The sequence below is a fragment of the Pinus tabuliformis genome, chromosome 5_2 (genome assembly GCF_031772625.1).
Source record: "Pinus tabuliformis cultivar Carrire ecotype Pingquan chromosome 5_2, CPIR1, whole genome shotgun sequence".
In the NCBI taxonomy this organism is placed as follows: domain Eukaryota; kingdom Viridiplantae; phylum Streptophyta; class Pinopsida; order Pinales; family Pinaceae; genus Pinus; species Pinus tabuliformis.
The window spans coordinates 584,146,613-584,170,315 of record NC_142306.1 but is presented as its reverse complement, the minus strand read 5'-3'; the positions used below and the strand labels follow the sequence as shown (position 1 = coordinate 584,170,315).

Here is a 23,703-nt window from a genome sequence, read left to right as displayed (position 1 = left end):
TTTTTGGGTTCAGGATTTTTGTTGGCGTAGCATAGTACCTGAGGGAATTCATGGCCTTCATTTTGGCAGTAACAACACTACTTCATGCCATAACAACGAGTCTCAGTATTTTTCACTATGGAAAACATTAGTAGAGGGCCTTTGAGGAGGTAAAGAAGATCAATTAAGCATTTGTTCTCATAATATTGAACTCCTAGCATCCCTTTAAAGTGGAGACAAATGTGATTGGGTATGTTATTGGAGCAGTGTTGATGGAGGGAGGAAGGCCTATATGCTACCATTATGAAATATTTCATGGGGTGGTTCTCAACTACCCTACCTATGATAAGGAGCTCTATGGCCTGGTATAAGCTGTGAATAAGTGGAAACATTATCTAATCGGAAAGGACATACTAATCCACATAGATAACCAACCAATATAGTAACTACATGCCTGGAATAAGCTACAGTAGACTAAGCATTACAAGTGGAAGGGGTTTTTATAAAAATTTCATTTAGTGATCAAGTACAATAAGGGAAACACAAACAAGTTTTCCACCATGCTTTCCAATACACCCACATCAAATATCACATCTTTGGGAACTCTTATGAACATGGATCCTTTCACCTATGATGCATATAGAGAAGCATATAAAGAGCATGAGGACTTCAAGGAGGTGTTTTAGTAGTTGTAGAGCGAGAGTTATGTGCATGATGGAAACAACATAATTTACTACCATCTATAGAACAAGTTTCTGTATATTTTATATGATTAATGTGCTCCTAAAGGTGAATGAATATAGTTTATTAAAGAGGCTCACACCTCTAAGGTTGTAGGGCATATTCGTGTGAGGAATATAATGGCCAACTTGCAGAGGTATGTGTACTAGCTCAAAGTGCAAGTAAAGGTAGCTAGATTAATAATAGAATGCATGATTTTCTATACCAACAACCCTAGTAACAGGAGGAAATAGGGTCTATAGTATCCGTTTCCTATGCCTACTTGTCTTTGGGAAAGAATTTACATGGAGATTGTGGGAGGTTTACCAACAACCAAGAAGGGACATGACTATTTGTTCATGGTGGTTGAGAAGGTTAATGAGATGTATGTTTTGTTACACTAAAGAAAAACATCAGTGGGTAAGGAGTGAACTTATTCTTTGGAAAAGTATGGCTGCACTTTGGGATACGAAGGAGCATCAATTGAGACAGGGACACAATATTTGTCAATGAATTTTGGACTAAATTGCATGTCATATGAATTTAAGAACCAAAATTAATAAATCATGGATTAACGTCATTAATTTTTGCTAATAAATAAACATCTAAAATGAATAATTTGATAGTTTTTAGACTATTACTAATTGTGGCTTCTTTATAAAAAAAAAATCTTAAATGCCTTGTGTGTTTGGACTCATCAAATTTATTTTTATTGCAATTTTTAACAAAATTTATAGGATTTCCACAGTATAAACATCCCTCCTTCCACTTCATATCGATCTTTTTCCTTGGTGGTGTTGTGCCCTTATGTGGTTTTGACTCTGATTTTCCTCAATTGTTCTTGTCCCATGGTTTTCCTTTTTATGACTACTTCCCTTTGGAAACAAACACTAAATATAAAGTCTGAGATATGCTACTCATATTTCCTTCTTTCTTCCTCTTGTAGGAGAATACCTATTAATTCATCAAATGCAAAAGACCTTTCTCTACCTACAAGTCCAGTGATGGACTTATGATATCATTTAACATCCCATTTACTGTAACCATAACTAGATCATTGTTTAAAATATTTTCACTAATAGCACCAACCCTATCATGAAATTTTTTTATTCTATAATGAAAGTCAATAATGTTTTCATTTATCTCCATTTTAATTGAGAAAAATGTCTTCTTTAGGAAAAACACTCGATTTGTATTTGAAGTTTCATACAACCTCTGAAGTGTGTCCCATGTTTCTTGAGATGTATTACAATCCTACTAATGTTTAAAATAATCTTGTCTTTTGCATACATTGTCAAAGTACCTTTGCCTTTCTCTCTCTATGTTTTCAATCCTGAACCAAGGTTATTGGTACTATTGGATTGGTTTCAACTCTAGACTCTATAGGTTAAACCTTGTAGCGTTTAATTAACATATACACCTTAAACTTCCAATCTGTGTAATTTTATCCATCTACCCTAGTGGACTCATTTAAATATGAATTTGCCAATGGATTTTCCATATTTGGATATGAAAATATCAAATTACTATGTATCTCTCTTACAAATGTCCCCAACTAAATTATCATTCACCATCCACAACTAAGAGAATGCATAAGATCTAAGTTTGATTACACCAAATTATGCTAGATCACTTTTGATATTTATGGCACAAAACACACTTACTTTAATATTTTATAGTGAACACACATTAGATTTGAAAAAGAACACATACCAAATCCCACCATTTAGGTCTAGGTAAAGATACCAATGCCAAAATTCCACAATGAGTACCACATTTCTAAAACACACAACCTCCTCAACATAAGTGCATCAAAATTCCTTATCCTTTTTCCTCTCTATTGTTGGGTTTGTCTTGTTGAGGAGACCTTGAAGAGTTGGGAATGATGTGCATAACCAGAAATTAAAAGTATCAACTTCCATACAATCATCTAAGATGTGGCTTAGAGAAACATTGATCACTCCTCATATGAGGGAATTCTTTTATTGGGGATTGAATAAACTAAGAGGCACAATAGAGTTTGAAGAACATAAACATGAACCACTTGCAAAAAACTCATTGAATTGCAAGTAGAAAAATGCATAATTGTAGCAAACCCATAACTCTCTGTCTCTCTCTATCTCCCCCCTATAGCTTCATATTTATCTCCCTCTCCTCCTTCTCCCTTTCCTCCCTCCCTCTTTCCTTTTTTCTCTTTACCCCCCATCTCTCTCTCTCTCTCTCTCTCTCTCTCTCTCTCTCTCTTTCCATTCACATACATATATGTATTCTTCTCTCTCCCTCCCTCATTTATTTGTTTCTCTATCTCACTCTCTCACATCACCCCTTTTTCTATTTTTTGTCTTTATAATCCTCCCTCCATTTCCCCTTTCTAAGTCTATCTCTTTCTTCCTCCATTCTTCTTATCTATCTATGTGTCTCAACTCCCCCAACCTCTACATATTTACCTATCTCTCTTTATATATCTACTCGTCTCTATCATTCTGCCCTTCTTCCTCTCACTTCTTATCTTTCTCTCTCCCCCCACTTTCCCGTTCACCCCTTCTCTCTCTCTCTCTCTCTCTCTCTCTCTCTCTCTCTCTCTCTCTCTCTCTCTCCAATTATATTTTTATCTCCTTACCTCTCTCGTTCTCTCCCCAACCATCCTAACTACTACCCCTATCTCTCCTACTTCTTGTCTTTCTCTATCCCTCACAATAATCCTGTTTTAAGTTTGTTTCTCCCTCTCTTCCTCACTCGACCTCCTTCCTCATATCTCTTTTTCCACCCAAATATATCTCTATCTCCCACCATTTATCCTTCTCTATCTCTCTCCCACACTCTTTCCCCCTAACTCCCTCCCCCTCTCTCATTTTCTCCCCTCACCCCACCCCCCCCCTAAAACCCCTCCATCATAATAACGCCCCTCTCATTTTTTGTCTCTCTTCCTCCTTGTGTCAACAACAACTATCTTCCTCTATCTCCCTTTCCCACCCTCTTTCCATATATTTTTCACTTTTCAACTCAAACTCACTCTCTCCCCTCACTCACCAACTCATTATTCCCCTCCCCACCCCCTCGTAACCACACTTCAACCATTCTCATGTGTTAAGTAACTACTTGTCGGAACACACATGCATTCCTAGAGTTAGGAACATGCATACATATTTATCACTTGGAATGTGCATGCATTTTTCGTACTAGGAACGTGCACACATTTTCAAGCTACAAACACACATATATTTTTGGAGTGAGGAATGTCCACGTTCTTTTTTGAATATAAACTTTTCCTAACGAGAATGTTATGTGCATTATGACTCGGCTTCTTTGCTTACAGGTTCATGATCACAAACGTGGTGATTGTGGTGCAAATACATGAAAACATCAATTTTTTAGAATATATATATATATATACTTTTCTAGAAGATAGAAAAATATGTTGTCCATGATACTATCTACACATATAGAGTCAACTATGTTGATTCTTCATGCATAGTAAAAAACAAAAATTAACAATGTTTACTATTTCTAACATATTTTTTCTATTGACATATCTAAAAATCTAAAAATATATTTGTTGTCTATTTCCACTATAACATTTTTGGGCCCTAACCATTTCAAAAATAAATTATATGGTAAACTAGAGGACATTAAGACCTACAATCTAAGAGAAAAAGAATTTTTGATAATCTTAAGATCGTTTTAGGTTGTGCTAATGGAAGGCCTTGCAATTCAGAGGATATATATATATATATATATATATATATATATATATATATATATATATATATATATATATATATATATATATATATATATATATATATATATATATATATATATATATAGATATGTATATGTATATGTATATGTATACGTATATGTATATGTATATATATATATATATATATATATATATACATATACATACATACATACATACATCTATATATATATATATATATATATATATATATTGAAACGATAATTGGACAAACTCTATTCTCTACAACTCTACAAGTTTTTGTAGAATGATTCCATCACTAGAAGGGGTTAGGAAGGAGATAGATATGGAAATATCCACACATTTTGGAGGGGGTAGTCACTGCAGCCACCCCAAACTAATAGATTCCCCATTTGGTTGCAACACTGCTAGTTCATTCCTAATCATGGTGGTTGGTATATAACAACTAATGTCCCTCCCGGTACTCAAAGGTTTCACTAATGAAAACTATTCATTATATTTTGCATGCAAAATAAGATACCAATGATAAGAAAATTCAAAATAAAAATAGTTAAAAAAAATTTCTAAAAATTAAAATTATATATTCGGAACTTGGTAATTCATTTTTCTACAATCGAAATGTGTGGATATCTCCATATCTATCTCCTTCCTAACCCCTATATGATAAATTTTGAAAAGATAGTTGTGCAAAGTCTATTCTCTACAACTCTACAAGTTTTTGTAGAATGATTCCATCACTATAAGGGGTTAGGAAGGAGATAGATATGGAGATATCCTGACATTTTGGAGGTGAAGTCACTACAACCACCCTAAACTGATAGATTCCCCATTTGGTTGCAACACTTCTAGTTCAGTCATAATGATGTTGGTTGGTACATAACAGCTAATGTCCCTCCCGATACTCAAAGGTTTCACTAATGAAAACTATGCATTATATTTTGCATGCAAAATAAGATACCAATGATAAAAGAATTCAAAATTCAAATAGTTAAACAAAATCTGTAAAAAATAAAATTATATATTCGGAACTTGGTAATTCATTTGTCTACATTTCAACTTTTTAAACCATATACTCATTATGTAATTACCTCTAATAATTTTTCCAAGTTAACATATTATTGTTCTTCTAAGTTTGCAATTACTATTAACATGTCATCAGAGACAATCATTCGCTTAGACCAACACAAATATGCTTCCAATTTTCTTGTGGCCACACACAAATATGATTCCCATTTTCTCCTAGCCATGTAAAAGTAAGTGAATATATGTTGTTGCTATTTATATCAAAAGTAGTAATAAGGTTTTCAAATAAGGAAAATTATGATATATTTAAATAATATAAAATATTTACCAAACTTGAAATATTATCTTAAGTAAATATGATTCCTTATGAGATATATGTTGCTTTTATTTATATCAAAAAATAATAGTAAGGTTTTGAAATAAAGTAAATTATGAGATATTTAAATAATATAACATATTTGTCATCATTAAAATATTATATTAAATCTTCAACTTTTCGCTATATTTTGCTTATAAAAATACTCTCGTAAACTCAATTGTTGATATTATAACAAATCATGGCATTTCAAGAAAATTCTTTCCAAGAGGTTAGCAATCCGAGGAAAACTCTGAAAAGGAAGCAATTCATGTTGAATCAAGGTATGGTTAATGAAGTATTATTTATTTCTAATGTCTCAATGCTTGTTAGATTGGGGTGCTTGATATAATGTTTTTCCACATAGAATCCAACTTTTTTCTTATCAAACTCTTGATGGGGGTATTATTTTTCTGGGAAACAATGTTTCTTGTAAAATTGTTGGGTTTGAGAGCATTAAGATTAAAATTTTTGATGGTAATATAATAAGATTGGTAGAGGATAAACATGTGCCTGAAGTAAAAAATAATTCAGTTTCTTTGGGAGTTTTGTACTCTAGAGTTTGCAAATGGACGAGTCACACTCTAGCTCTTTAAGTGTCCAAGGGTTCTTTGGTGGTTATGAATTTTACAAGGACTGGAAACCTTTACAAGATGGAAGAGAGTACTCAAATAAATTAAGCAACAATGGTATCTGAGGAGGTGAATGAGTCTACTCGTTTATGACATTACTCAGTGAGTCATATGAGCAATAAAGAACTAAAGGTATTGATAAATTGTAAATTTCTTTCAAATTTAGAATCTTTGAATTTGAAGTTATCTAAACATGGTATTTTAGAAAGTAATGTGAACAAAAGTATAATTTACAAAGTCATACTAGGAAAAGTGTTTTACATTATATCTATTAAGATGTTTGGGGGAATCCCCTACAAGTTATTTTGAAAGACCATCATATTCTTGAACATTTATAAATGATTTTTCTAAAATGGTGTGAGTCTATGTCTTAAAAAGGAAATTTTTTGTGTTTAGTATATTCAAACAATTTAGAATTATAGTAGAAAATATAATTGACAAAGCAACAAAATGTTTAATAACTAATTTAAGAACAAGTAATGGAAGCAAGTTCAAATAGTTAGAATCTAGAAAATATTGCAAATAAGTTGGGACCAAAACATGTAAAACCACCATATATACTCTCCAGCAATATGGCATAGCAAAAATGAACATGATTTTTGTAAAAAGCACAAAGATCATGCTCACACTACAACACAAAAGGGAGTTTTAAGACAATATTTGGGTAAATTGTCTTAACTTGAGACAAAAGAAAACTTGTCTATTGTCTTTAAGTGGGTGTCCCAAATTAAATTGTCTTAAAATTAAATTGTCTTAAAATATTGTCTCTATAAAGAAAATATATAACACAAGCATTTTTGTCTCTCTAGAGAATTTCATTTTTGTCTCTCCGAAGACAATTTCATTTTTGTCTCTCTAGAGACAATAGTTGGAAATAAAGACATATTGTCTTTAAAAAGACAATGTCTTTGATCTTAACTATTGTCTCTTGAGAGACAATAAAAAATTACATTCAGAGATAATACATGATCGCTTTTGTCTCTTTAGAGACAATATAAAATAATGAATCTAGAAAATTATCTCACCATTGAAATAAACCAATATTAAAAGTATTTATTTAAAAATAAATTACAATATCATTGATTAATTCATATTAGGACACAGTGGAATCGAACCACCAGCCTCCTGCTTATAAAGTAGGTGCTCTACCATTGAGCTAGAACCCTTTAAAGAATTATGTGAGAATTATGGTAGTCCTTGAAATTGCATATATAGGCATTCGTTTTAAAACTAGCAATTGCACCGAGAAGTGCAAAGGAATGCCGATAAAAGTGGGAATGTGGAAGTCAATAAGTAAGCGAAATGTATGGAAAGCACAATTAAATAAAACTCAAAGACACCATATCAATCGATTTTACCCCACCTTGCTTTCCCAATAAAAGTTTTGAAGTACCTATTCCAGCATTTTATAGGCTACTTGAAAAGAAAAAAAGAAACAGACACACAAACCAATGTGACCCGCAACTAGAAATTTATCAAAAATTGCAATATTCTTGGAAAGTAGTAGGTCAATATTACTCCAAGCTTGAAGTTTTCTTTTTTAAAACTTAGCTATTATCCATCTCCAACAACCAAATTCTGAAAAACTACAACTGAAACACTATTTACTGAAGGACCTGCCAAAATACGAAATAGTCTCCCCAGGATTCATAAGCTTGCATTTATGATTCAACCAAGTAGGGGAATGATTCAGCCAAGTAGGGAAATCATCTTGGCCGAAATGAAACACTGATTTTTCTTTTCTAACAACTACTCTTGCTCCTTTTGCAAAAATGTCCCAGTAAAATTAGTACCTTCCATAAACTGTTGAATCAATGAATGTGTTAAATTTGAGCCATCTGCAAAGTGGAAATTTGGGTATATTATAATACATATCCTGAAATTCGATATCATATGGATAATTTACATAAGGGAAATAATGAAAATATTTTACAAGTGAAGTTTTTGAGACTGAATTTCAATTCTCCAACACCTTTGTTAGAGGTAATAATACTTCTATATTTTCTCCAAAGAATATCTAAATTTCAAATAATGAGGTGGAGATTGCAAGTCACCTTTAAACTGGCATTCATCACTCATTCCAGCGACTAAAATGGTCTATATATGAATGCATGTTTTGTACATAGTAAAAGTGACCAGGTTTTAGGAGCTCTTTTTGCTGGACAAATTCTTGAACTAGCCCAATGATCTTACAAGGGTGTGAAAGGCTTGACCTAACACTCAATCCATTCCGTGCATCCCATCAACATCGAGCACCATTTTCTGATCTTTCTTCAAGAAGGTATCCAATCTTGAAAAAGCTAAATACCTTCCTAAGATTGTATCTAGATACAACAAATCTTGTTGCTCTTTGCTTTTGTGTTCAACAAAGAGAAGCATATAAACAAAAAATAGAAAAACTATATTCTATAATGATAATTGTGTCCTCCATCTCTAGGTAACAAGATACTATAAATAAAAGAGAATAGTGGGGCATGAAACTATATCGCAATAGTGTTTTCCAACACCAAGGCGGGCACTACCAAGAAAATACAATTTTACATTACCTGTTTCTTCTCAAAAATATTGGTTGGGCTTTGGGGATGTTAATAGAGGTCTCTAACAACATCTCACTAGACACAATCTAGATGCAACAATCATGCACAAAACAAGTAAAACAAAATAGTTCAGCAAGCTCACTTATATGCATTACTGGTAGTGAAGCAGCATCTCAATTTAAATGTACCATCCCTTTAACAAGCTCTAATTGACCCCTCCTGAACGTATTCTTGAACAACCACTGCAGGTTCACAAAGGAAATGAAGATACCATAAGGGAGAAAATATATTGCTCCTCACCAAATCATTAACACACAAGCTAAAATCAACAATACAATTTTGCATAATTAACTTCTTGTATTCTTCTGAAGTGAACACCATTCAATCAGAGATTTTTACCTCAGCGCAAAATACATGAACCCACTGGCCATCAGTAGTCCTCTTAAAACCACCACTCAAACCACCACATAGAGCACAGTTCATACCACAACCAGGCATACCATGGCTAGCTACATTTGGATGCCTCATGCCTTGGAGTTGGTATTGCTAGTTTAAAGCTTCACATGGCTGACAATACCATCCTCCAAAAGAATTCCTTAAAATACCATAGTAATCTTGGTGAACTGCTACCTGCAATATAATGTTGACATGAAAATTTTAAGATACCCACTATAATCCACTGTAACAATACTACAGTAAATAGAGAGATAAAAATAAAATAGAGGAAGGAATAGCTAGATTACCCAGTAGTAATTGTAAACACAAATCATGTTTGATCGAGTAGATTCTGGCAATCTACAAATATCAGAAAAAAGATATTATTCTCTTGGTGAGATAGATGACACCTATTAATAATCAAAATTCCTTTCCAATGGAACTTTTGCAACAAGGGTCTAGGACAATGTCTCTTTAGCTCGCAACATTGTCCAAGAAGAAGAGCTTGGGCATCCAACAATAATGTTCTCTTTATACAATCAGAGAAATATTACCGGGCAGCTAAATGTATCAAAAGAAAGATGAAGAATTGTGTGCTAAGAAAGTTCTTTGATAAGAAAGTTTAACAGAGTTAAAACTGCCATTCGTTGAAATTTAAATAAAAACCTAGAATAAAGACTTCTAAAAAAAATCTCAAATTTAGATGATTCAGGGTTAGGTCAAAGCACACATCTTATTTAATGCATCGCAAAAATAACATTTTGGATGCAATGCAACTGTCAAAGATGGGGTCAACAATTTCTGAACATAGTTATTAATTTATGAAACAAACGAACAACACATATTTACTATTTTCCTAGGCACTTATAATTGTATTTTATGAAATGAACAAACAACATACATTTACCATTTTCATAGGCACTTGTGTATGCATAAACTCTTAATAACTGCCACTGCTCCTACATGACACAATTATTTGATATTGACCACTTCACATTTAAAAAAAGATGATATTCAGTTAAGACATGCCATAATTTTGTTCATGACAGGAATGTCACTTAAAAATGAATAAATATTTTGTTAAATGCATTCTTCAATATCAAACCAAATAATCCATTTCCCACTATTTTGTGGCATCAGTTCAGTTCTGCAACAGGAATGACTTCAAGTAAACCTCAATTGTCTTGGCTGAAATAGAGAACCAACTGCACCGTACAATCTTAACTATCAATCAAGGACAAAGTACAAGGTTTAGTCCCTATGCTGGAACTAGCTAGAAAGCAATATCCTTAAAGCCCCTTCATCTCGAATATTATTATCTACAAATGATACAAATGAATTTGAGATATTGTTGGCCCTCGGATGTGTTTTTAGTTCCTCCTTATTTGCTTCTAATGAACACTAACAGGGGTTTTAGAAATTTACACCACATTGTTGTGTGTTTGATGATGATCCTATGTTTCTTGTGAAAGGATTTATCCTCACCCAAAGCAAGGAGAATATGGACGCAAGAAGAATTGACCAAACAATAACTATTGTTGGTGTTTGGTTCTCGCGACCCATTAATTCCCTGAGGAATGGATAAAGATCAACAATTACCCACAGAGAGAAAAATAGTTTTCCAAACAATGGACCCCAAGATTGATAACCACTATTAATAGCTTGGGAAACACCTACTACTACACCAACAAGATTTACCACAAGAAAAGTAGTTGGAGGGATGAGAAGACTGGTCCACTTAAAAACATAAATCTTAGAAAATTCACAATCTTCATCTGAAGATATTGATGTGACAGTAAATTTTGTGTCAATCCCCGCTAGAAATTTCAATAACCCTTGAAAGACAGCAAACAAATGTGCTCATACACCCCCAATAACCCAAAATTGCTCATTCCTCCACCATTCATCAATGCCAACTTTACTCCAGCGTAGCTCTAGAATAAAAAAGGAAATAAAATATAATATGAAGAACAAACTTGCAAATTTGCTAATCCGCAGATAAAAATAAACATAAAAATCAGGAGAAAAATGTGAAGCATTGTACACGAACAAAATCCAAAAAAAAAATATAAAAGACAAGTTGTATTAGAGGTGAGTAAAGCTTGACAAGATTGAGGTCAGTAAGGGTTGACAATCTTACCTCGGGAATGATAAACTTCCCTGTAAGAAGACAAACATTTGGTAGAGCACAATATGAAACCAATGGGAGGGAGGTGAGAGGATAATCTATGGTATTGATGTATGCTAGCCTCTGCAATTGGTGTAGCCATACCAAATTAGACAATGCCTGCTCAGTAAAATTTCAACAGAACCTAGGGCCCATCAGAACACTTGATTCAAATGATCTGAAAGATTGATTGGTGGAGATACCTTGAATGCAGAACATGCAGGCATGTAGTATATTGAAATCCAACCTCGAGCATGCATTTTAAACCCAGTCAAAATATCTTCTGTGACAGAATAATAAATCCATCCAATCTGCACAAAATATGAGAACCCATTCATATTAGATCTTTGCTTCAAGAACAGTTGCCTATTGCTTGGTTGCCTAAACAAAATGTTGCGTTATTTTGAAGAGAATTTATGTGCATTTAGGAAAAATGTTTATACAACTTCCCTATAGAAAAAACTAATTCAATGAACTAAAAATAATCCACAACATCATCAAATAGATGCAAATCCACCTCTACTCATACCTCTTTTCCCCATTCTGACTTGTCTTCATATCCACAACTCATAACATGAATGGATTCTTTCAATAAAGAAGAAGATTCTCAGATTGTGGAAGACCACCATTTTCCACGAGGGTAGATTGAATAAACACTAGTGATTGACCAAATCTTTTCTATAAACTCCTTTGGGACATGAGCAATGATTTCTCATCATCAAATCCTACAATACAAAATTTCAAAGAAGGTTGAGGGCGAACAATGTTTAAGGCTAAATGAGTTGTCAAAAAATACAAATCACTCATTTGGACATGGACTCGCCTTCAACACCCTCTTCTATGTCTTCCAAACTAAAGATGGGTATAGTAGATTCAGTTCACTTGCTTCTCTTCTTATCGTCATCAAACCTTTTGTTTGATTTTTTTCTCTTCTTTCTAGATCCCCAACAACATCTCAAAAAACATGCTGGTTCAAGATCCTTCTCAGTGAGAACATGATCATAACCATAGAGTGCTTGTCTATTAAAACAACACCCTGTACCCACATAAATAGGCCCTTAGATACCATCGAAACCTCTTAGGGTGATTTGCAAAGATTTTAGAATTAATATGCCAAGCTAAAATTATATGAAAATTTCATGATTGCATATAAGAAAACATTTTGGGTGTTGATCAATGATTACATCAAAGAACACAATGTTATGATTAGCATATCAATCATGTCGATCTCTGAGAAAACTATACATAGCAAGTTTTCTTCCCAAGAACTGGATCCATTAGAAAACACATTGCCTCACGAATAGCTTTGTTGTTGTTTATATAATGATCACAATCAAGGTTCAACTGAAACAAGCCATTTGTGAGGACAACAGACACTTGGACTTAAGTGGAGCAATGGATAACAATCATCAGTGTCATCATAATAATTAATTGATTTCATATGAGGAAATGAATAGAAAAAGAGAGATGTGTACATAGCTAGCAATATACCAATGCATTCATTACACCGACTTTCTTGTGGAGTTGGAAACGAGGCCTCTTTTCATGGGATACATAAACTAACCATGGCAATTCATTGCTAAAATTGTCAACTCCCCTTGATTCAGTCACTAATGGCAGCTGCAGAGCATTTACAGATGGTGTGCCAGTAAAAACCTTATCATTATCTTTTTTAAGCTCATGATTTGTCAATGGCGTACTACATTTTGGTCCAAATAATGTGTACAATCAAGGAGATATATCGTGGCCCTCAATATGTCCAAGCGTCTTCAGTGGTGTGTCCAAGGATTCCATCCTCTGTTCCAGTGCAGGTGATGACAAATTCTATGAAATAAATTGTTTACTTATCTCCTGAAAGGAAAAAAATGAAAAAATGTCATACATACAGTGCACCAACTATGTATTATGTTCCTTAAGATGAATCTGATAAAGAAGATGGAAAAATATGAAGCTCATACATAATTTAGCTTACCTTTTCAGAATCCTTTGCTGTAGTTTCATTTTCTTTGTGTAGATTCTGTAGCTTCCATAAACTAAGTTGTCCCACCAGCTCAGCACGACTCTCCTTCAATGAACTATGCATAGCCTCATCACTTCCTTTGTATTGTCGTGCCCTGTAAACATAAACGGTACCTATGGTTTTCTTTGTGCTTCCATTACGTTTTGAATTCATCAACCTTCTGGAAGGCGTAGCATATAATGACTCTGGCAATTGTCCTTATAAGTAAAATTGCAAAGTTTTCAATATATTTCTCAAAGTCAGTATTCTCTCTACAAGTTTGGGACTTTTTGAATCCCCTTTACTAGGAACATTCATATCAGCCAAAATAGTAGAACCCTCAGCTACTTCTCTAGATTCTACAAGATTTTCTGTGAGGAGAATACTTTTGAAATGCTATGTCCCTTCCAAAACCATAGCATCCTTCTCCATGAAAAACACATGGTCTCCAAGTGGGACATGCGGTGACAAATATTCAGTTTCTGATGTCACATCATTTTCTATAAGCTCAAGCTTTTTCACTGCAGTATCATATTCATGTCCCTCAGCATGTTCAAGCCTGTTCAATGGCTTATCCAGGGAAAGTTGTTGATTTCACACATCCTTGTCTTCTAGAAGAGATTCATTCATACTTAAACAAGGGGATATATTGTAACTTTTTCTAAGTTCTAAACTTTTGGATGAAATACTAGAGTCCAGGCCAAATAAGGTGCTTAAACAAGGAGATATATTATATCCCTTCGTAACCTCAGGGATCCTCAATGGAGTATGCAATTGGGAAGGTTCCTGCTTGCTCACCACAATCTATATATTTTCTCCAACTTTGAAATTTTGGTCTATCCAGCTTCCTCGCCATTATTTCCCTCAATTTTGGCAGGGTCAATGAATCCCTCATGTTTTCTGTTGTTGTCCATATCAAACAATTGTTCTCTAACTGGAATTGCATCAATTATGCCATCAACTATAAAAATGATTTCTTGGCATGCTTCATCTTCAACTTCATTTTTTTCCAGAACTATATTATATCCCTCTCTAACCTCAGGGGTCTTCAAAGGATTATCCAATTGGAAATGTTCCTACTCGTAGGAAACTTCTGTAACAATCTCTGAGATATTTTCTAGAAGAGAATAATCAATACCTGAACAAAATAATGCATCATTACTCGCCATCAGCTTGGGATTATCTAATGGATCACTAAGATCAGTCCAAACAAAGAATTCAAGCAAGGAGATATATCAAGGCCTTTTGTAGGCATAGGCATCTTCAATTGAGTATCCATGTTAGAAGGTTCCTGGTTGTTGGCCACTGTATGTATTTTCAAAAGTTGTATATTTTCTCCAACTTTGAATTCTTTTGTCCTTGTAGCTCCGTTCTGTATAGATTGTTCTTCCTGGTCATCCTCTTTTCCCTCACTTTTGTCAGGGGCAATGAATCCCTCGAGTTTTCTATGCTTGTCCATATCAAAAAAAATTTCTTTAATTGGACTTGCATTAGTTATGCCATCAACAATACTAATTCTTTCCTGATATGCTTCATCTTCAACTTCATTCTTTTCCACAACTACATTATAAGATCCATGTTCCACTTGATCAACATCTATTAAGGGAATTTGAACATTCTTGGTGATCTGCTCAACTACATCTTCCTCCTTTTGAGGAGTTGAACCATACAACTCATTGAGGTTGTAAAACTCATTTCCATTGTCTGAAAAGTTGTCCTGATACACTTCATACTCTGAAGCTTGAATGTTCTTATATGTTCCTTGAAGTACATTGGACATATCTACTTGTTCAAGATTTTGCACTTTCATCCAAACTGCATCAGGAGAGCCATCATTTTTCTTGTGAAAGATGGTTTCTTCAACATCCTCAGTTTCAACCATTCAAGCAAGTTTATAATGCTCCTCTCTTTGATATACAGAGTCATGAAATCCTTCGCTAATTTTGGGATCACTCAATTTATCTTCTTGAGCTTCACCATTAACCAGTGAGATGTGACTTTGTTGAACATCATTTAGAACTAAAGCTCATCCTCACTGCATTCCCCAGGCTCTTGACCTTCACTATATGATGCCAGTTGTGATAGATTTTCTAGAGACAAAGCCTTTGGTAGGAGTTTGAATTGATGAGCACCATTCAAATTGTCTGCATCAAATTGAAGCTTATTTTTTAATTATGGAGTGTTGCCACAATCCATTGATTCACCTTCATATGTTTCATTCTCGTAAATCTGTTGGTTGTCATCTTCCTCCTTTTGAGGACCACTCAACTCATTAAGGCCAAAACACACTTTGCTTTTGTCTAAAAAATAATACTTGATTTCATGAGCTTCATCCTTCACAGCCTCTTGAGCTTACTCATTGCAGTTCTTAGGAGATACATTTTCTTGAGCATTCTAAGTTTCACTCTTGGAAAACTATTCAATTTTCTATTCTTCTTCAACTATAGAGACCTGATACCCTTCATTGGTTTTTGAATCATTCAATTCATCCTCTAAACCTTCATCATTAACAAGTGATATGGGATTTTCTTGAAGATACTCTTTACTGCATTCTTCATCGGCTTGAGCTTCACTATTTGATGTCTGCTTCACTGGACCTTCTAGAACTTGATCCTCTACTAACAAATTACCTTTTTGCTTACCTCCAACTAAATCTGCAATCTACTCTTCATCGGTAGCTTCTTCAGTAATGTCCAAATCATGTGATTCATCTTCATTATCTATGTCTCCTAGTAGTGGACTATTTGCCAAATCTACATTTGAAACTGGAATCTTCTCTTCCACGTCACAGTGTCCAAGCTCTGGCTTTTTGGATGCAGTACTATATTCCAGTCTGAACAAAGTGACTAAACAGGGAGATATATTATATTTGTTAGTAACCTCAGGGGTCTTCAACGGAGTATTTAACTGGGGCATTTCCTGCTTACAGGCCTCTTTTGTAAGACTCTCTAGGAGTTTGTCTAGTACAGAATCATCCATTGCTAAACAAAGAAACATGTCATTAATGTCTATAGGTTTGAGCCTGTTTAAAAGAGTACAAGAGTCATTACATCAGAGGGAACAACATATCAGTACTATCATTACTGAGACAATCCATCTTTTATCTGGAACAAAACCATACATACCTTGAAGAGGGAACACATTGTTACAGTCTACAAAATCGATTGAAATGTATGCCTCTCTTTCAAGAATAGAATCAGTTATACCTGAACAAGGCAACATATCATTATTACCTAGAAGCTTGGCTCATTTAATTTGTTCTAGAATTATTATAGCAGATCATTAGTGGCTGGGTTGTGTTTGATGGAGTAAAAAGACTTATAAATGTGGAGAAAACACATCATTACTATAAATACAGGGGAAACCCATCTTTTTTCTTGAAGAATAATGCCTGAAAAAGGGAACAAATCAGTATTGTCTTCATAATTGATTTTAGTGCGAATAGTCTCCTCAGTCGTGACTGCTTTTTCAAGAATAGATTCATCCATACCTGAAGAAGGAACACGTCATTACTGTCGGTAAGTTAAGGCTTGTTTAATGGAGTACTAAAATCATTATAGCAGAGGGAACACGTCATTAATATTAATACTAGGGGAACTAGAATAGAGTCAAGGCATACTGGAACAAGTGAACACATGAATAGTGCCTTCAAAACTATTTGAAGAATCAACAATCTCCTCAGCCATGTCTGGTTCTATTTCATTGTAATTGCATTGACAGCTTAATTGCTCCCTTGAAGTATCACTCTCTATTTGTGTGTGGACATGAATCCCATCAACCTTGTAATCAGATGACTCACCTACATGCTGGGAAACACTAGGCATTGGCTCAGACATACTACAGACACTATCCACTTTTGAACCATACAATTCATCAAGGCCATAAAATTGTTTTTCATTGTCTGAATAATGAAATTTGTCTTCATGAACTTCATCCTCAATAGCTGAGTTATGAGGTTGCAGACCAACATCTGAAACTCAAATATTCTCATAAGCTTCTTGAGGTTCATTGTATGATGAATGAATCATTTGATGATATCCAAATTTCAAAGAAATTGCATCAGACAACATGGGACAACCATCATTTTAGCTACTATTATAATTCTTATGTGATCTTCGTTCTTCATCATCGTGATTTTCACTTTTGGAAACCTATTCAATTTTCTCTTCTTTTTCAACTACATGATCTTGATATCTTTCAATTGTTTCTGAATTCTTAAACCCATACTTGTGAGTTTCATTACTAACAAGTGAGATGGGATTTTCCTGAACAGAAGTAGCTGAAATGTACTGTATAGTGCATTCCTTACAATCGTGAACTTCACTGGATGATGCCTGTTGTGGTAAAATTTCCAGAGCTTGTTTCTCACAGAGAAGTTTAGATCGATCACCCTCATTCCAATTACTTGCATTAACAATCATGTTCATTCAAATTCTTGGTTGCTGCTGAAATCCATTGATTCAACTTTATGACATTTGAGAAGTAAGATAAAGTCCACTCACATTCTTCATTATTTTATGGTTCATCTTTAAAAAGAAACGTGTTATTTTGAAAACTAACCAATTCTCATTAGTTTAACACTTCAATAGCACATGGCCATTTTGCATACATGCAATGGAATCTTCAATCTTCTCTTCGTCGATAGTTTCTTTAGTAATGTTGAAGTGATGCGATTCATATCCATCATCTGTATCAGCAAGAAGTGGATTATCAATTTGCAAATCTATATTAAAACTGAAAACTTCTCTTCCACACCATATATTTCATTACATAAGAAGTAAGTAATTAATATGCACACAGACATCTACAACTGGATTCTTATCTTTTACATCACTCTGGTCAATTAATAATTTTGTTTATTCAAATTCTTGGTCGCAGTTGAAATCTATTGATCCAATTTGATGAGATTTTTCAAGTAAATCAGTTCAAACCCCAAATGAACATAGTTGTCCAGTGAAATCCCAAGACCAGTTCAAGATTATATTGTTATTTATTTGGTTTAATCTTCAATCCTATAATTAGCAAAGCTTGCTGATATTACATAAATGATTCAAATACCTGGTTGATTGGGATCATCATAGGGGACCGAGTGAACACGCTTTCCATCTCCACTACCAATGACTTGCACATGCTCGGGGGAGACATCTTGAAACTCAAACTCAGTATTGAATCCATTTTCCCATTCAGAAACACATTTTAAATAATCAAGAATTACAAAATTAACCATAACCATAATCTTATAACCAAAATTAAAAATCAAAACATAAAATAATTAATCTAAATCACATAAAAATCAATTTTCGTAATTTTGGTCATGACATAGCCTATAAGATCCTATGATACTAACGAATTTGAATTTAGTCATCTATGTAGTGTTGATACTCATGCCCAACCAGACCATTATCGACCATGCTTTGATTTATAACTAATAATGGCCCATCTAAAAAGCTATCACCCCTATTTTTTATTAATGGGTGTCACCATATCAATATTATTGAAAGAAGTCGATGCTATGAGATAAACATTCACTTATGCCTCTTAGATAATTGAGTCTAAAATAATGCAAAGAAAACTAGGCTTATGGCAACAATTTTCAAAAGGTTGCCACTGGTAGATTTGAAATAATTGTCATATGGAAAATTCATGAAAAAGACTCAGAAGTGACTCCACCTCATCTAATAGTAATTTTAAGTGGTCCACAACTATTTTAGTTCAACATAGAGTCCCATGCCTAAATTTATTAGTCTAAGGATTTTGGTAAAGCAAAAAGAAAACTAAGATGCATTGAAAATGACTGGATGGGATGAGATTAAGTCAAGTGAGTTGAGTTGAAAGGTCAAATAACATAGAAAATAAAATTGAGCTATAAACAAATTCAAGCAAACCATGCTTGAAAACTTTTTCAAAGTTGTGTTGTTGCTACAAAGATCTATGCAAAGAATGAAGCAAAACTATTTAAAACAAACATTAAAAAGGACGATTACTTTATAACTATTTTCCTTATTGAGAGAACCATAAAAACCAAAGCAAAAATATTGACATATATCTCTACCACAGATATTACGTAATCAACTTCATACGAAAGTAAACTTTAAATAAAATATAGAAAGCCTAATACCAAATGGTTACTAGTCTAACCACAAACTTCCAGCAATCACCATCATGGCATTTGAAGTTTTAACATAATTTCTTGCTATCCACAATATTAATCACAAGATGTAGCTAAATTGCGATAAAGGCCAAGGAAGCAAGAGCATGCGTAGATTTGGCTGAGCAATGATTTAACACAACAATTTAAATGACTATTAATATACAAGCATTTTCCTTAATGAGTCAACCATGGAAGCCAAACCCAAAACATTGCAATAGACCTTTGTCACAAATGACTTGAACATGCTCGGGGGAGACATATTGAAACTCCTTAGAAACCTACCAAAAGGAACTACAATTACAATTACAATTAAACCCATACAAGATAAATTGATTGTAAATAGTAGCCCATACAGTCACATTTCAGATCCCAATTCCAACCGCAGATGTAGCTAAAGGAGAATGATAGTGCAGTTTTCTCAGAATCTATTAGACACTATACTGGTTGACCATTTGTGAGAAGAGGAATTGGAGTGTGAGGATCCGTCTCAAAGAGGTAACTAAATCGATCTCCTCCCCTCGCTCATGCATCTGCCACTGCATCATCGCTTCTGCCCTTTGTTTCCTGTCATCTCTTCCACCACGAGTGTAATTGAACTCATTCTCCAAATCATCAACATCGTCTTCTTCCTCGTCACCTTCCACTCTTGGAATCGCTATGGAAAAACACCCAATATTAAATATAGCTATCAGTTACTACCTAGATGCTGCTAAGCAGACAACCAACTAGACTAAAATGCCCATAGTCTAGATCTGCAAAAATGCCACCATCATTTGTGCAATATATCCTTTGTGCAATGTGGGGCTTCCATGACTTGCTAAACACCAAAACAACAAAAAACAAAAATATATATGATGACCTTTGTGTCTCTTGTATTTGGTCTTGTATTGAGGACAAGACTAGCTTCCATACGCTCATATTCATAGCAAGGCGTACAAACTGGGAATCCACACTCATTGCATGCAACAAAGAGCAACCTATTTACTGTCACACCAACATTATCTCCATAGACCTGGCATACTTGTCCGCTCGAGTGCTTTAGAGGCTTCGCCTGCACACTAATAAACACGTAGTCTCAATGACACAAACCAAACAAACAAAAGTTGAAAAATCAAATCTACAACTTGGGCCACTCTTCTCTGTGCTGCTCTGCTGAATCAAAGAAACCACTGATAGCCTAATATAGGATCATATTATGGTTTTGACCTAGTCAAACATTCATCAGTCTTTAAGTCATGGGATCTGAGTCTGTAAATCTTGTAAGCTTGCATCATATTAGCATTATTATTGGATACCAAAATAGAAGGCCGATTGAGGTGTCTCATGTGCTCATGATAATTGTTCCATTCCCATTAAATTGCACTGTCAACTTATTGTGTTTATTTTTATTATGTTTGAAGTCTCAGCTCAATTCATCTTGGACTTTTGGGAACCCAACCACGATAATTTTTCTAAGGTATTATCGAACCAAAAATCAACGCAATGTCATTTCTCAATTGCACTCCCAAGCGCAATCCCTATCAGGTGTTCTCTAGAACAAGTTATAACGTAGGACTATTTTCAACCAAAAATACGAAGTGGGTACTCTGATAAAACTAAAATGAAATGTCCAAAGTTAATATATCTTCAGATCCAGGTCCAAAATTTTCCATCTATCATTACCTCTGGTTAATACCTAACCTAATAACTGGAAACCAGGGCCAGATATGTTCCAAACCAATGGAAGAACAACCTCAAACTCTACAGAAAGAGCAGAGGACTTAATGTTGTTCTTCTCAGCTTCCCTTTGCTCAGATCTTTAAAAGTAAAAGAAATCACAAGAATCCCACATCTATTAACAATCTAAGCTTAATTACTTATGAAAATCCAAAAGGATACAAGCCCAAATTCTAGATCCAAAAGAGAAAAAAGATAAATTCTAGAAAATTACACCAATCTCTGCCTCGTGGCGAATCAAAACCAACTCATTCCTCTTATGAGAACCTACAATCATACCAGCACTGGCCTCCATAGTGTAACTCTCAGGTTAATCTCCCGATCTGAATGCTTTTGTTTTATGCAATCTCAATGCTTTTGTTTTATGCAATCTCAGGCAATGTTTCAAAAAAATAAAAAAAAATTGCAGTGGTGGGCATAACCCATATCCACATTGCGCTAAATGACCCCAACTCTACACTAAACTATGCAAAACCATGAGACCCCTTCTATTCCCAATACCACTTCATAAAATGAACCAATAATGTGTTTGGCGCTTATTATGAATTAGAAAAACAACTAAAAAACCCATAAAATTTAGGCTCTTCGCTCGCGGGTCTACAAATCCATCTCATAAATGATTTTATATATGATTATTGAGATTAATTATAGCTTTAATTTACATGTTTTAAGAAAAATTATAGATTAATAAATTTGTTAAATTAGCATATTAAAAAAAAGTTAGAAATATAAAAATATATGTTTTATTTTTTATTCTAAATTATGACTATAGTTAATATATGAAAAGTTAACTCATTTGAATCTTATGAATTAAATCATAATTTTGGTTAATATGGGATAATTATACATAAAAACATAAAAAAAATAAAAAAATAAAAAATAAAAAAAATCGTGAATAAGTCATGCTTCTTCTTTTCTTCAATCATGCTTTCACTAAATATGTCATATTTTCAATCATGTTTTTACCAAACATGTCATATTTGTAATTGAATTTTGATTAGTATGTGATAATTATACATTTAATCTTTTTCAAAAATAAACCATACTTTAATTTTTATTTTCAATATTGTTTTACCAAACTTTTCATATTTTCAATTATGTTTTTACCAAACATCTCATATTTGTATTTGAGATTTATTGGCAAACACATTTTTGAGTTTAACTCAAAGCCCTAACTAATGTTTTATATTTGCATGTACAACCTTCTTGTAAAGTTGTGAATGCCTTATCCCATTAATTTTATGTTGTAATTTTAGTTAGCACACTCTACTTGTGTATTAAATGTTTTAAGGATATACACATTATCTTCTTCATTTTAGACCGTAATGATCATTAATATGTCAAATTTACATAAAATCGTATTAATAAGTCAAAAACCCATGTCAAAATCACTTATCATAATCCCGTTTCAGCTTACAACCCTAGCCAACACACTGGCATTGAATATAAAACATCTTTGTAAATTTATATCAAAAATCTTAATTAATATAAAAAAAATTATTAAAACAATTATAATAGTTCTTTATTTTTAAGTCACAACCCTAACCAGCACATTCAAATGGCATATAAAATGTCATTATAAATTCATTAGAAAAATGGGTGGACAGGATAACATCCCAGTGTGCCAATTACTAGGTCGTTCTACTAGGAGACAAAGAGATTTGAAATCAAGACCACTTCCTCAATAAAGTAATGTTTAACTAAGTGAGCTAGTGCCAATTGTAAAACAATAGAATAAGGACTCAACTAATTGAGCTAACCCTCAAGGTTAACTGAGTGGTTAAGACAAGACGTTAACTCCCTCTCCACCTAAGTTCAATTCCTTGAAATGACATGTTAAGCATGTTGTGATGAGGTTAGAGGAATATGTGGCCCCAGGGAGTTACTATGTTTGTGGTCAATACGAGATGTCTCAACTCTTGCTAAGGCATATATTCCTGGTATATTCGTCTTATAGGTAGATTCGATATACTCTTAGAGGTATCGTGGCAATTTGAAGTTTTAATCCTAGGGCTAGCCTAGATCACACCAATGAGTTACCGATCCACTATGGTAAAAAAAAAAAAACAAGCATCATCATTATGAATTACCCTCGATCAAGGTGAGAGTCGAGAGGAGGAGCACGGTGGGATTCGCACTGCTGCCATGAAATTATTGAAGGTATAGTGAGGGTGGTGGAATGGCCACCCCCACAAAAACCTTATCATGCATAAGATGTCAAGGCAATTAAGTCACAAAGGGAGAGGGTATTTTTCGTATTTGGAT

General features: G+C 33.9%; 1 protein-coding gene and 2 pseudogenes across 1 annotated transcript in view; all 3 read right to left on the bottom strand.

The window, feature by feature from the left end:
- LOC149160342 (uncharacterized) overlaps positions 1-9,498 on the bottom strand; it is a 45,458-nt gene extending 35,960 nt beyond the window's left edge. The window contains exons 1-3 of the mRNA XM_089434588.1: positions 9,370-9,498; positions 9,159-9,212; positions 8,980-9,056 (exon numbers count right to left, since the gene is read on the bottom strand). Of these exons, the coding sequence (XP_089290714.1) occupies positions 8,980-9,056; positions 9,159-9,212; positions 9,370-9,498 (260 nt within the window). The remainder of the gene's footprint in view (positions 1-8,979; positions 9,057-9,158; positions 9,213-9,369) is intronic.
- A 1,320-nt stretch (positions 9,499-10,818) lies between these two features.
- LOC149160341 (putative cellulose synthase A catalytic subunit 1 [UDP-forming]) lies at positions 10,819-13,745 on the bottom strand (annotated as a pseudogene).
- Positions 13,746-16,232: 2,487 nt separating this feature from the next.
- Positions 16,233-21,733, bottom strand: LOC149160340 (putative cellulose synthase A catalytic subunit 5 [UDP-forming]; annotated as a pseudogene).
- Between the last annotated feature and the right edge of the window lie 1,970 nt (positions 21,734-23,703).